The following is a 13,345-nucleotide window of genomic DNA, read 5'->3' as shown; positions in this document are numbered from 1 at the left end:
GAGCATGAATCACACGCACGTGCACACACACACAGAAAATAAATGTAATGAGTGTGTGTGTGTGTGTGCGCACGCATGCGTGGGTGACCTCGAACTCAGAGATAAGTCTGCCTCTGCCTCCCAAGTGCTGGGATTAAAGGCGTGTGCCACTGCCATCCAGTAAAGGTAATAATTTAAGAAAAATTAGTAATCCATTTCAATGACTGTCACAAGTTCACTATTAGACTTCTTTCTTTTGTTTCTAAGGAGTATGACTTAACCTATTTTTACACCTATGCATCGTGTGGGCATACACGTGCAAGAGCTCTGGTGTGGAGGCCAGAGAACACCTTGAAGAATCCAGCTTTCTCCTTTCACTATGTTGGTCCTGGGAATAGAACTGGGGTTGCCAGACTTGGCAGCAAGTGCCTTTTCCTACTGAAACACGCCTCCAGCCGACACTGCTTATTTTTATAGAGTTTTGAACAAAATAGAAAAAAAATAGAAAGGAATCAATTTCTACCCCATTGGTCTTGATAGCTTTCTAGAAGCCCCGGCGCTCTCTGATGGAGAAGATGAATGAGGTCACACAGTGTTAAGCACCTTGGGCTTCCAGAGCAAAGCCCTTTAAGGAAAACAAAATGTCGTTATTAATGCACATCATTTACAGTAGTCACTAGTTATGTAGTTCACCATGGGAGCTTAGTGAGGAGTCAGTGTGGAGGGCACGACTGTGAAGGACCCTGACGACAATGCTTTTGCTTCTAAAGAAAAGATAAATCACACTCAAATTGATCAGCTAGGGTTTAGAAGGTGGTGAACCACTCATCTCCATAAAGTCCTGTCCTTAGTGGGTTCTGCAGCTGAGCCAGCCTTGTCTTCTCCACAACTTCCATTGCTGCTGGCTGCTGACCCCGAGCCCTCTGGTACCCTGTCAGACCAGGAGCATGTCTGGTCACCTTCCCCGTCCAGTCTATGACCCCAGTGTGCTTGTTCTCATTACATACGAGTTTTCTCTGTGCCAGAACGGTATGCTAACTGAAGGATGGTCAGCATGCTCTAGAGACCTCCCTCACATCAGGAACACTGATGATGGCTATCTTCTTACAAGGTGCAGGTAAGTTTTCCCAAATGCACACTGCCATGGGAAAATTATAAAGGATACTAGGGTGCAACACCAGCAACTGGAAAACCACTAAAAATAAATAAATGTAGCCAGCTCTTTACAAGCTGAAGCTGACATGTGAGATCTCTTCAGGCCTTAATGGGTTGCAATCAGATTTGGGAAGGCCCCTTAAGTGACTCTTGTGAGAGAATTAAGAGAAATTCTCCTGGGTGGAAATTTTTTTTAATTGCCGACTAAAATTAACTCTCTTTTACCCATAGCCAAAATGTGGGATGTAAATGAATGTCCAGTGTAAATAAAAAAGAATTTAGTTTTATTTATAGTAACTGATGACTTTTATCCAAGTTCATATAAGCTGCTGGTTGATAACACAGACTCACCAAGAACTCTTTGGTGTGGCAGAGAAGTTGTGGCTACATTCTACTAAGTAGCATTTGTTCCAAAGGAAAGTCTGTCCTTAATTTTTAAACAGTTTTCTAGTGAGCAGATTGTTGAGCGACTTCAGATGTGGACATGTTGGAAACCTCTGCTTTTTTATTATTTTTTATGGAGGTAGGTATCTCACTGAACAATTTTGTTTGTACCTTTATTTCACAAAGTAGGTCAAAGTTTATTTCTAGTCCAACTGCTGAGGTTCACTCTTGTTCACTCTTAGAAGACATACCTCCAGTTGGAAAACACATGAGGATGCAATCAATCAGAATCCCGATACTGCACAAAAATGTTGCAGAGTAAGGAGTCCCTGAGGCAAAAGCCTGACAATTTTGTTTTAAAATTTCAGCTCTTTTGCAGTCTCAAGCACTAACAGTTAATTGTAATTTATGATCTGAGTAAAATGCAGAGAGGCAGGACTGCTATGATCACATTCTTTAATAACATTTTATACTAAGATTTAAAAGAGATTGCCATCTGTCAAATTTAAACAATACTTGAAGATCGTGTATTCTAAACACAGGATGTATGTTCAAATGCTGCTTTAGGAAGTTAGTAATCAAAGAGTGAGTTCTCCTTGACTGAATCTTATTCCAAAAGGTGATAGTAACACGAGGCACTGTGTGTGTGCCTTTAAGACCACAGTTCAAAAGAGCTAAGTAATGTGATAACAGAGAAAGACAAACACAACCTTTACTCTCTTTCAAAAACCTCGGAGACAAGGCCTGGAACTACAATTTAATCACAGGGCCTTAAGTGTCGTGGTCTCACATTAAAATGTACAACGAGAGACTAATGTTCTACAAATAATAGCAAAATAGTTACCTTCAACTATATAGTGAAAAAAAAGTGTAGCAAACTTCATTAGGACACAGAAGAGTTAGCCAACCAGGCATTCATAATAAATAAAACTTTCTAAAAATACATGTAATGATCAGCTTTTCATAGTCAAAAACCACAGTACATGATCCAATATCAAATTTTATCACATTCAGAAGTCAGAAAGCCGGCATACTGGAACTACTAAAAGAATTTTCTGATATACATAAAAATGAGACAAGATGATTTTAAGTCACTTTTGACCCAGACAATCTTAAGACAGACATGCTGTGCATCCAAAACTAGTATCGACTACAAAGAATAAGGGAATTAATGGAAATTATTCAATATAACTCAACATTTGGCTGCCATAAAAATAAAACATACTTCAAGACCATGTACTGCCTTTGAGGAATGAAAAATATACCCATAACCTGAAATTAACAGCACTGGGGAGCCAGGACCAGAAGACCCTGACAAATACCAAGTTAACTGTTTTCTTCAGGGAACCTGGAAGACAGTATCATGGGAAATTTTATTTTTAAGTTCTTTTATGTTATTGTTCCATAAAAGGAGGGCTTTAAAATTTAAAAAGTCCCATTATTGTACCTGTATTCTTATAGCTTTATATCTTTTGTGGACAATCCAATAAAATCAACTGAATGATTTTAACATTAAGGCTGAAATAATCTTGAGTCTACTTTTCATATAAGAATATAATTCTTGGCATTTTTAAAACATGATCACTAGAAATGGATTTCATTTGTGAATAAATTAAAACTGTGTTTAAGACAGTTCTTTGTGAAAATGATATGAATGAATTAAACTATTCCCTTAAGCATTAAAAAAAAAAGATGATGATTCAAAAGGGACTAGCAAAGAGTCGAGAGACACTCAGGATCCCAGGAAAACGGTCTCCTGCTAAGATTATTTGCAACTCAGTTTCTAAGTTTTAGACACTTCCCCCTGAGCCATGCAAACCTGCCTTGCCTTTTCAAGTTTTTACAGTGTCTTGTGAAGTTTGCTTTTACATTTAATTACGAGTTGGCACACTCCTGCCCTGCAGATCTGCATGCTAGTTTCCTAGAGCTAGCAATTTTTCTCGTTCATTCCACAAATTGGAAGCTTCCTATGTGTAAGACCAAACCCGAGCACTGTGATCGTCAGTGTTCATGGTAATAGATTATTACCAGAAAAATCTGAGTGCTTCAGGCCCAGCCTGGCTCAAGACTCCCAAATTCAAGGGCACTGAGGCTCTTCAGGAAAGGCAGACTCTTCAGTGAAGGTTGCCCATCCTGGTCTTACTGGGTCAGAACCCGAGAGGCTCAACGTTCTCCATCGACTTAAATTCTAACAAATATGCTTTCCCTACTCCTTCAAGTTTCTGTAGGCCATCAGTGGGCACCACCCTGCATCTCAACTCTCCAGACACCTATACCTCCCTCCCAGAAATCCGTCCTACTGAAGGAACAGAATTTTAGAGTAAGGATCCAACTGCTGGCTGCTGGTCTTAACTAGTTCCGGTCCAGATATCTCCTTTGCTCTGGAATGCTATAGACCTGACATGTCAACTCGGTAAGCCATGAAGGAGATGGGGAGAAATCACAAGATCTGGCATTCTGCATTCCAAAAGACATCAGGAAACGGGTGATTCCTTTCTCCAGACCCTTCGTCCACAAGAGGCAATCGGTGAGCTCGAAGTTGTTGTGCTAAGGAGCAAAGGACCGCCGCTGAAAAGCGGCTTGGCCAAGAAGCTGGAAGGGGTCTTCGGGAAGCAGCATCACTCGTCATCGTTGTCATCGTCATCCTGGTCCTGGTAGCGAATGTAGACGACCAGCATGACAAAACCCATGAGGATGCAGAGGGAGCCGACGACCAGATAGGCGATGCCCAGGAAAGGGTTCTTGCCACCCATCCATGAGATGTTGCTAAAGATGATGAGCTTGTGTCCGCCGAAGGAGCGCACCGGGTAGTTGTAGGTGATGTTGACAATGTAGGCACCCCGGGGCAGGCCGGCCGAGTAGTTGCCCTGACGGATGCGCGCGTACAGCTTGCGGAAGGTGGGCAGCGCCGCCGTGCGCATCCACACCACGAAGTCCTGGTTGATGAAGCCGGTGTTGTTGGGGTCCGGGCTGAGCTCGTAAACCGGTCGGTGCCAGTTGGGCGGCGGCGCCGTGCCGCTGAAGGCCAGCTTCAGGCTGCCGTTCACCAGGGGCGGGTTGCGGAACTTGACGTGGTAGTCGGTCCACCAGGCGATGGCGGTGCGGTCGAGAGGCACCTCGACGTAGGGTCCCCCCGGCAGGCGCTGGTGCCACAGCGTGAAGGTGTCGTTGAAGAGGCTGTTGGCGATGGCGCCGCAGGGCGCGATGGGCAGGCCGGTGGCGCTGATCTGGTAGGGGGCGCACTCGTTGGCCGGGTGGCGCAGCGCGCTGGCCAGGCCGCTGAGCTGCGCGTCGTCGCGGGACACTCCGTAGCGCCGGTTGTTCTGGTAGAAGTTGGACAGCTCGTAGTAGAGGTACACGGGGCCCGGGAAGAGCTCGGGCAGCGAGAAGTACCAGGCGCACGAGCAGTTGGGTGGCGGCGCGCGGCCCTGGCCCTCGGTGGCGCACAGCGTGCAGTTGCCGGTGCCGGGGTTGCCGGTGTAGTCGTACTCCAGCTCCTTGATGCCGTTGGAGGAGTAGAAGAGGCCCAGGCCCAGGCCGATGAAAGCCAGGCCGGCGCAGAAGAAGAGCGGCAGCGTGATGCCGGCCGAGAGCAGCGGCTGCCAGGCCGGGAGGCGCTGCTGCGTGAAGGCCGTGTTGTCCGGCTGCTGCGCGCCCCGCGCCGACACGCTCCAAGTCATGGCTGGGGCTCGGGCCGGGGTCAGCGGCGGGGTCTCAGGCCCGGGTCGAGGCTGACCGCCCGCCTCCGCACGCTCTCCCAGCTCGACGGCTGCTCCCCGGCCCCGCCCCCCGCCCGCGCAGGTGCGCCCGCCCCGCCCCGCCCCTCGCCCGCCCGCGCAGGTGAGGTGGATTGCCAGGTGCCCGGCATCCGCCCAGACTTCTCAGTTCCGCCACCGCCCAGGTGACCCGAGACGGCTCCGCCCCTGCAGGGCGCCCTTCCCAGGTGAGCAGGGCGGGCTTCCTCAAGTCACCAGGCCGGCTCTGAGTCCTCGGCCCTCTAAAGTACAGCGCTCCCCGCTCCTCACCCCACCCCTCACCCCAACCCCCATTCCACTGCGAGTGATGGGATCTGAGTAGCTCATAACTTGGCTCAGGTTCCTTTTCGCCTTCTACAGGGCCTGAGCCTCTTTCTCCCAGTCACAAGCCTGCCTTAAACAAAAAGTTCCACCCCAGAGCTCACTCCAGGGTGGGGTTCGGTTGACTTGATTATTTATTACCTTGTTAAGGTTGTTAATCCTGACTATCTAAGGAGAAGGGCGAGTCGTAGTAGGTTTACACTTAGTTTTCAAGCACAAATTGTAGTGCCCTGGGAATTATGCTAACTCTGTTTCAACACGGGTTCTTATTTCTCCTCCTTCACTGAAGGAACGATTATTTTCTAGCCAGATGTTCCAGTCTGGCTTAATAACTGCGAAAGGTGCAAAGTTCGGTGAAAAAATAAATAAATAAAACGATCTTCTTAAAAAGAATCAAAGACAGAGAGTTTGCAGCCGTTGCATGTCTTCTCTAGCTGGTGGGAGAAACCATCAAGGAGAGGGAAAAATGTTACGGATTGCTTCATGTGATTTTCTTTGCAGATTACCTGCTTGACCAGCCTGACCCAAGGGCACCTAGCTGATAGCCACAGTCAAGGACGTTTGCCATACATAGGCTGAGGAAGTTGAACTAGAAGCATTTATAAACTATATTAAACTACTTAGCTCTATGAGTCGCCTGGGATTCTGTTTTTGTTGTTTGTTTTGTTTTGCTGTTTTTGTATCTAGTCTGGTTAGAATACACAAGAGCCTATTTCATGTTGCATCCAATCCTCCTCAGCTCCTGGAGTACACATAGCTCATAAAGTGCAGGTAACTTCAGTGTTTTCTTGGTTACACTTTCACACCTGTGTCCTATGTCTTTTACTCGGCACTCATTCAAAATCCATTGAAAACTTGGAAAATCAGAATATCTGTTAAAAAAATAGTTTTCAAAGTTGTCTTCCAAGTCTCCAGCCCTCTGCTGGACAGTGTAGAAGACAGAAGGAAGCCTTTGTGGTCCAGTCTGGGATGTCGCTGTTGTTTTAGTTAGCTTGACACAAGCGAGAGTTACCCAAGAAGGAGGAGCCACATCTGAGAGGACATCTGTAGGCAAGCCTGTGGGGTGGGGTTTGGTTAATGATCGATGCGGTTGTGCCTCCTCTGGGCACATAGTCTGGAGTATATACAAAAACAAATGGAGCACGCCATGGGAAGCAAGGCAGTAGGCAGTGTTCCCCCATGACTTCTGCTCTGACTTCCTGTGACCATGGATGTAAAAGAAGCCCCATCCTCCCCAAGTTGCCGTGTGTCGAGGTATTTTACCACAGGAGTGGAAAACTGAGACAGACACCTACTACGTAGGAGTAAGAATCAAAACAGCCAATAGCTAGGGTACAATCACTTATCAAGCTGCTCACCAGACTGACACTAAAATTAAAAGGCAAAACTACTTTAACCGTGGGACGTTGATTTTCTCCTGTTGAACGAATGTAGGTTGGAAGTGCAAGCTGTTGGAGAATACTGCAGAAGACCCAGCTGTCTTCAATTCTACTTCTATCCCTTATACCCTAAAAGAGGGCATTCCAAACTGTCAACAGGTCCCCCTAGTGTGGTTCATTCTCCCTTACACTTTTTTTTTCTGGCACAGAATAAGCAAATCTCTGAGCCCTTCTGGTGACTTCCTCCCACCCTTCTGTCTGATTCAGGCTGCTGGAAGGAATCCAGTGCTCACAACTTTATCTGATGGATCTTCGGTCTACAACTGCACGGCCACCACACCCCTGCTCTCCTGAGGAACTCAGAGCCCTTCCTCCACATCTCTTCTCCCTGGATGGCCCAAAGGCAACAGTTTGCTCCTTCTGCTGATTAAGGTGATAAGAGAGAAAAGAGAAGACTATTTCAGGGCATAAAATGGCCAAAAGGATTAAACACAGCTGCAAAGTCAAGAGAAATGGAACATGGAAGACAGCCATTGGCTTTCGTTTCTGAGGTACCATTTCAGGCGTGGGAGAGTTAGCTGCAGTCAGGACCGGGAGAGAGGGGGAAGGGGCAGTGGGCAAAGGCAGCTCTTTAGGTATTTGTAAAACGAGGAGGAAAGCCAGTGATAATGACCTAGAAGAACCTGGACCCTAAGGGAAAGACCTCCTCCTAGCTGGCTATTTTGGGGGAAGATGATGGCATGCACAAGCTTGGACTAAGGCAGTAGTAGGCTGAAGGTCCTGGGTCCAGGAAGCAGGTGCCTTGTTGGTTCTGAAACCAGAGAGTGGGGGTAAGTACAGAGGAAGAATACATCTGGACTTAAGAATTCTTTCTGGCTAGAGCTGGTGACACACACCGTAGCCTCAGCCATTGGAGAGGCTGGTGTAGAGTGGGCCCTGAGGCCAGGCGTTCCTCTCTGTATAGGAAAAGGCAGTATCAACTGCCTAGGAGAAGGAAGGGATGGTATTAGTGGACTGAAGGGGGGGTTGAGGGCAAGAGGGATGAGAAAAATTGCCTGTCTGAGATGGGATATTGAAGACTAAGGTAAAGTGGTGCTGAGATCCATGTCTGCAAATTCAACCAAGTTTAACTGGAAAAGAATTAAAGGAAGATAATTGTGTCTGTGCTAAATATGTTCAGACATTTCTCACGTCCTTCCCTAGACAATCTAGGACATTTCTTGTATTGCAGGAAATGTAGAGGTGGTTTAAAGTATTCAGCTGGCTATATGTGTATGTTATATGCAAATACTACACCAGTTTATGTTGGGTACTTGGAGTATGTGCAGATCTTGGCATCCTTCAGGGTTCTTGGAACCAGTGTCCTAGGATTTGAAGGGATGGCTGTATGAGTCTTATTTCCTGTACCAACTCATGAATTCAGAGAGGCTAGGAACTGATACATACCATGTGCCCCCCAGAACTCATTGTATGATAAAGGGTCTGGTCTTGGACATAATTTATTAAAAGATGCTTGGACAGCTAATCACTGAGTTGAACTCTTGGAATCCAGTTGTAGAGAGGGAGGAGTGATGAGCAAAAGGGTCAAGACCATGCTGGGGAAACCCACAGAAACAGCTGACCTGAGCAAGTGAGAGCTCCTGGACCCTAGTCTGACAGCTGGGGAACCAGCATAGGACCAAACCAGGCCCCCTAAATGTGGGTGTCAGTTGGGAGGCCCGGGCAGTCTATAGGGCCTCTGGCAGTGGAGCCAATACTTATCCCTAGTGCACAAATGGACTTTGGGAACCCATTCCCTATAGAGGGATGCTCTCTCAGCCTAGCTACACAGGGGAGGACCTAGGCCCTTCCTCAAATGATGAGACAGACTTTGATGATCCCCAATGGGAGGCTTCATCCTTCCTGGGGAGTGGATGGAGGTGGGGTGGGGTGGTTGGTGGGGGACATGGGAGGAGGGGAGGGAAAGGGAACTGGGATTGGTATGTAAAATAAGATTGTTTTTAGTTGAAATAAACATTTATAAATAAATAAAATAAAAAGATTGAAACATTATGTAGGGTCCCCTACACACACACTGGAGATATTGAATATGTAAATATGATTGTTTAAAAAATATCTTCTAAAACAACTTCAACAAGATGTTTGGATCATGTGAACTCTTTGTTTTTTGGGTTTTTTTGTGAATTTTTTTAGTACTAGTCATGTGAATAAATGTATTCATTTTGTATGATTCTTTATTGTATCAATCTTAAGACAACTTAAAGGGGGGAAAAGAAATTTCTCATATAAATACTACTAAAATTGCTTCATTCTTTCCTTCTTTTTTTTTTTTTTTTTTTAAAACAGGCTTTCTCTGTATTGTTTTGGAGGCTGTCCTGGAACTTGCTTGGTAGACCAGGCTGGCCTCAAACTCACAGAGATCCACCTACCTCTGCCTCCCAAGTGCTAGGATTAAAGGCGTGCACCACCAACGCCTGGCCTTATAAATTCATTCATGCTTGCATAGAGCTAGCTTTCTTTATTCTTTTATTTTTTCTTTGAGACAGGGTTTCTCTGTATTGTTTTGGAGGCTGTCCTGGAATTCGCTCTGTAGGCCAGGCTGGCCTTGAACTCACAGAGATCCGCCTGCCTCTGCTTCCCGAGTGCTGGGATTAAAGGCGTGCGCCGCCGCCGCCGCCGCCTGCCTGCCCGCTGCCGCTTGCCACGCCTGCCGCCGCCGCCGCCGCCACCACCACCACCATGCTTCTTTTTTAAGTTTTAACCAAGTAAGTATTTAATTTTAATTGGTTGTAATCAGCATGAAGTAAACGGTTATTCTGCTTGCCAACTCACGGCCTTTTGGAATGAAATGAAATAAATCTTGTCTATGTTCCTTTGTGTCTTGTCTTCTTTACTCTCTTCCCTTTTCTTCTTCTTTTTCTCTACCAGCCCTTTTCCAGCTTTTTTTTCTCCAGCCCTGGGGATCCAGCTCAGGAGTTTGCATATGCAGAGCAGGGTTTCCACTGACATAGCCCCAGGCTTCTTTGTTATTTTCAAGTAGTTCTATAATCCACAGGTCTGTCACCTTTAATTGTTTTCCTGTTGTTGAACATATGGAGTTTTACTTTTTCAATATTCCAAGGTAGATGGTAGTGAATTTTGCATATAGTTAAAAATATTTTCTAAAGGTAAATTTCTAAAGTAAGAAATGGGTTTAAGGACGGGCATTGGTAGTGCACACCTTTAATCCCAGCACTCAGGAGGCAGAGGCAGGCGGATCTCTTTGAGTTCAAGGCTAGCCTGGCCTACAAAGTGAGTTCTAGGACAGCCTCCAAAACAATACAGAGAAACCCTGTCTCGAGAGAGAAAAAAAAGAAAGAAAGAAACGGGCTTAAAATTCAAACTCTTAATATATGTACAGTAAGATTCTTTCAAACTGTCATACAATGCATTTATTTTGCTACTTTAGCAAAATTTTGTCCTAAAAATCTATTTTTAATCCCGGGATATATTTAGTCTATATTGATAGCTGTCACACACTGATAATGATAATGGGGAGAGTGCTGGCCTGGCATTAAGGAAGTCCAGTTTTACTCTAAAGTAAGTAAATAACCGTGTGACTACAGTCAAGTTGCTTGATTTTTTTCTAGCCCTATAATTGCTTACCTGTATGAATGTGTTTATCAAAATGATAGTTAAGAAGTCTTTCTGAAATGATTTCTGTTTTTTTGTCATCTGTGCTGGCTAGTTTTATGTCAACTTAATACAAGCTAAAGTCATCTGGGAAGAGGGAACCTCAATTAAGAAAATACCTTTATAACACTGACCTGTAGGCAACCCTGTAAGGCATAATCTTAATTGGTGATTGATATGGCAGGCTCCAACCCATTGTAGGTAGTTCCATCCCTGGGCTGGTGGTCCTGGATGTCTATAAAGATGCAGACTGAACAAACCAGTTAGCAGCTCCCCTCCATGGCCCCTGCATCAGTTCCTGCCTCCAGGTTCCTGCCCTCACTGCTTTTGATGGTGAAGAGTTATATGGAATTGTGAGAGAAATAAACCCTTTCCTCCTCAAGTTGCTTTTGGTCATGGCGTTTCATCACAGCAATAGTGACCCTAACTAGGACAACATCTTAAAAGGCCTTCATTACAATCACCCACTGAATGAAAAGCTACCAGCTATTATCTTCTGTATGTCATCACACTTTAATTATTTCATCTACTTCAGAGCACAAACCAACGAGGTGGGTTCAGTTATCATTCCCAATGGAGGGATGCAGAATCTGGATAATGGCTAATGTGATGGAGATTCTCACAGTATTAAGGAAGAGCTGAAGGGTTCAAAGATCACCTGCACTCTAGAGTCCTGCATTTCAACCACTCCACTACAATTCCTTGGCCTATTTTCTCCTAAAAGAACCCCGAAGATTCCAACTCTGAACCAGTTTGCAGTACTGCAGGTAAAAATTTAAACCCCAGAGATGGTAGAATCATTTCATTTTACTTATGCAAGGGATCCCAGAACATCGGAGTGGCCTTTATTTTTGTTTTTGCAAAGTCTTTGTTTTAAAGTCAACCTTTGCATATCTATTTCTCTTGCTAAAGTAAAAATAACTCCACTTGTCTGGCTCTACTGAAGTGTTGCTTGTATTTGATTTAATTCATGACTATTTATGTTACAGTAATAGAGTCTGAGTTTTTTATTGGTGTTCCCTTATATAGGTTTATACTGCTTAAGATTGTTGTGTATTACTCTGCCCATGAGGCAGCTATTATTTAAAAGGAATCAAATTAAATTGCTTCATAAAATTACAGCAAGTGTTCAGAAAAGTTTCTAAAATTCCATGTGTCTGAACTTCAATTTTCATTAAGAGCTGCATTCAGCATTTCAAATGTTATGGGATGGTACCCCCTAGTGGAAGTTCTACAGAAACTTCAGTTAGCCAGCCCTTAAGCAAAGGTTCAAAACACATACAACTTCTTTCCCCTTTATCAACAGAGTTACTGTAAAACAATGGAGGTCAAATGGCGAACTTTGAGTACAGTTGGGTGGGCTGAACAGCAGGGGGCAGTATACGATGAAAATTGGGACCAAGATAGGCACCAAAATGTCATAAAGGACACAGGCATTGGGTATGGGATGGCCAGATTAAAGGACCGCAGATTAGCCCGCTGAAAAGCAACTGGTTTCAAACTGTAGAGAATTTGCCTGTAAGGTTAGTGCTTGGTGAATTGATAGGAGAGAGTCCACAGAGGGAAGGGGCAGGATAGCTGTGTCTGGAAAGAGGAATCCGATTTGGATGAGAACTGAAATAGGTTGTCCTGGGTCTCAGGTAAGAGGCACTCAGCACCCATGCTGAGGACTGGAAATGGGAAGGGGTCATGAATACAGAACAGCGTCTGGAGAGCCAGTCTGCATGCTGTCCCTGATGGAGGAAAACTTGTCAGTTTAGGAAAGGCATCACCTCCATGACTACAAGCTGACTCTTTAACTCAGTGAAGTACCTATGTATCAGGAATAAAAAATTAAACATTTAAAAAGTTTTTATCAGGTGGTGATGATGATACACGTCTTTAATTCCACCCAGCTCATGGGAGGCAGAAGCAGGCAGATCTCTGGGAATTTGAGGTCAGCCTGGTCTACAGAATAAGTTCCACTACAGCCAAGGTAAAGAGAGAAAACTTGTCTCAAAAAACAAAAACAAAACAAAAAAAATCCCATAAAAACAAAACCCACAAATAAATACATAGCAAAAGTTTTTATGGAACATTTATGTTTTTCATTTAATGTTTAAAAGATCTTGTTGGTATTTTGATTTTAGCTATACTTGATATTATTTTGAAACACTTGGTATTATTATGATTTTGTTTCAATCTAGCAGTATGTACCGTCAATAATTTGTATTTCAGTAAAGCCTGTCTTCTCTATGTGGGTTATTCATAGTGCTTTATTTTATATTTTTAGTTTCTAGTGTAAATTGTTTTTCCTCTCCATTAAGTTCACTCCTCTCTCCCCCTTCCCTCTCCCTCCCTCTCTCTCCCTCCTCTCTTTGTCTTATTTTGTAGCCCTTCCTGGCCTTGAACTTGTGGTACTCCCTGCCTTTGTCTCTGAGTGCTGGATGTTTTCTTACTGAGTGTTTGGTGTTAGAATATGAGAAACCCAGATCTACTTATTTTCTAGTCCTGAATTATTCACTCCAGTGATTCCTGAGACTTGAGACACAACTGCTTGAGTGTTACAGAATCGAAGTGTCTGTCCTTCAGAGGACAGGGTATTCTTTTATTTTTAAATTTCTGTATAAGCAAAACTTTCTGCCTCACGTTCAGTATTGAAGAAGGTGAGTGGTTCTTGCAGATACCGCAGTGTGGGATGAACAAGCTGGGAAGTGATGG

At 44.5% G+C, this 13,345-nt stretch overlaps 1 protein-coding gene across 1 annotated transcript; it reads right to left on the bottom strand.

Annotated features, from left to right (window-relative positions):
• Positions 1-1,397: 1,397 nt before the first annotated feature.
• On the bottom strand, positions 1,398-5,295 carry Tmem30b (transmembrane protein 30B). The gene has a single exon (XM_013115338.2). The coding sequence runs from the start codon at positions 5,196-5,198 to the stop codon at positions 4,137-4,139; it is 1,062 nt and encodes a 353-aa protein (XP_012970792.1). The 5' UTR covers positions 5,199-5,295; the 3' UTR covers positions 1,398-4,136.
• Between the last annotated feature and the right edge of the window lie 8,050 nt (positions 5,296-13,345).

The sequence above is a fragment of the Mesocricetus auratus genome, unplaced genomic scaffold, assembly GCF_017639785.1.
Source record: "Mesocricetus auratus isolate SY011 unplaced genomic scaffold, BCM_Maur_2.0 Super-Scaffold_15014, whole genome shotgun sequence".
NCBI lineage: Eukaryota > Metazoa > Chordata > Mammalia > Rodentia > Cricetidae > Mesocricetus > Mesocricetus auratus.
The sequence above is the reverse complement of the archived record's forward strand: the minus strand, read 5'-3'. Positions and strand labels throughout refer to the sequence as shown.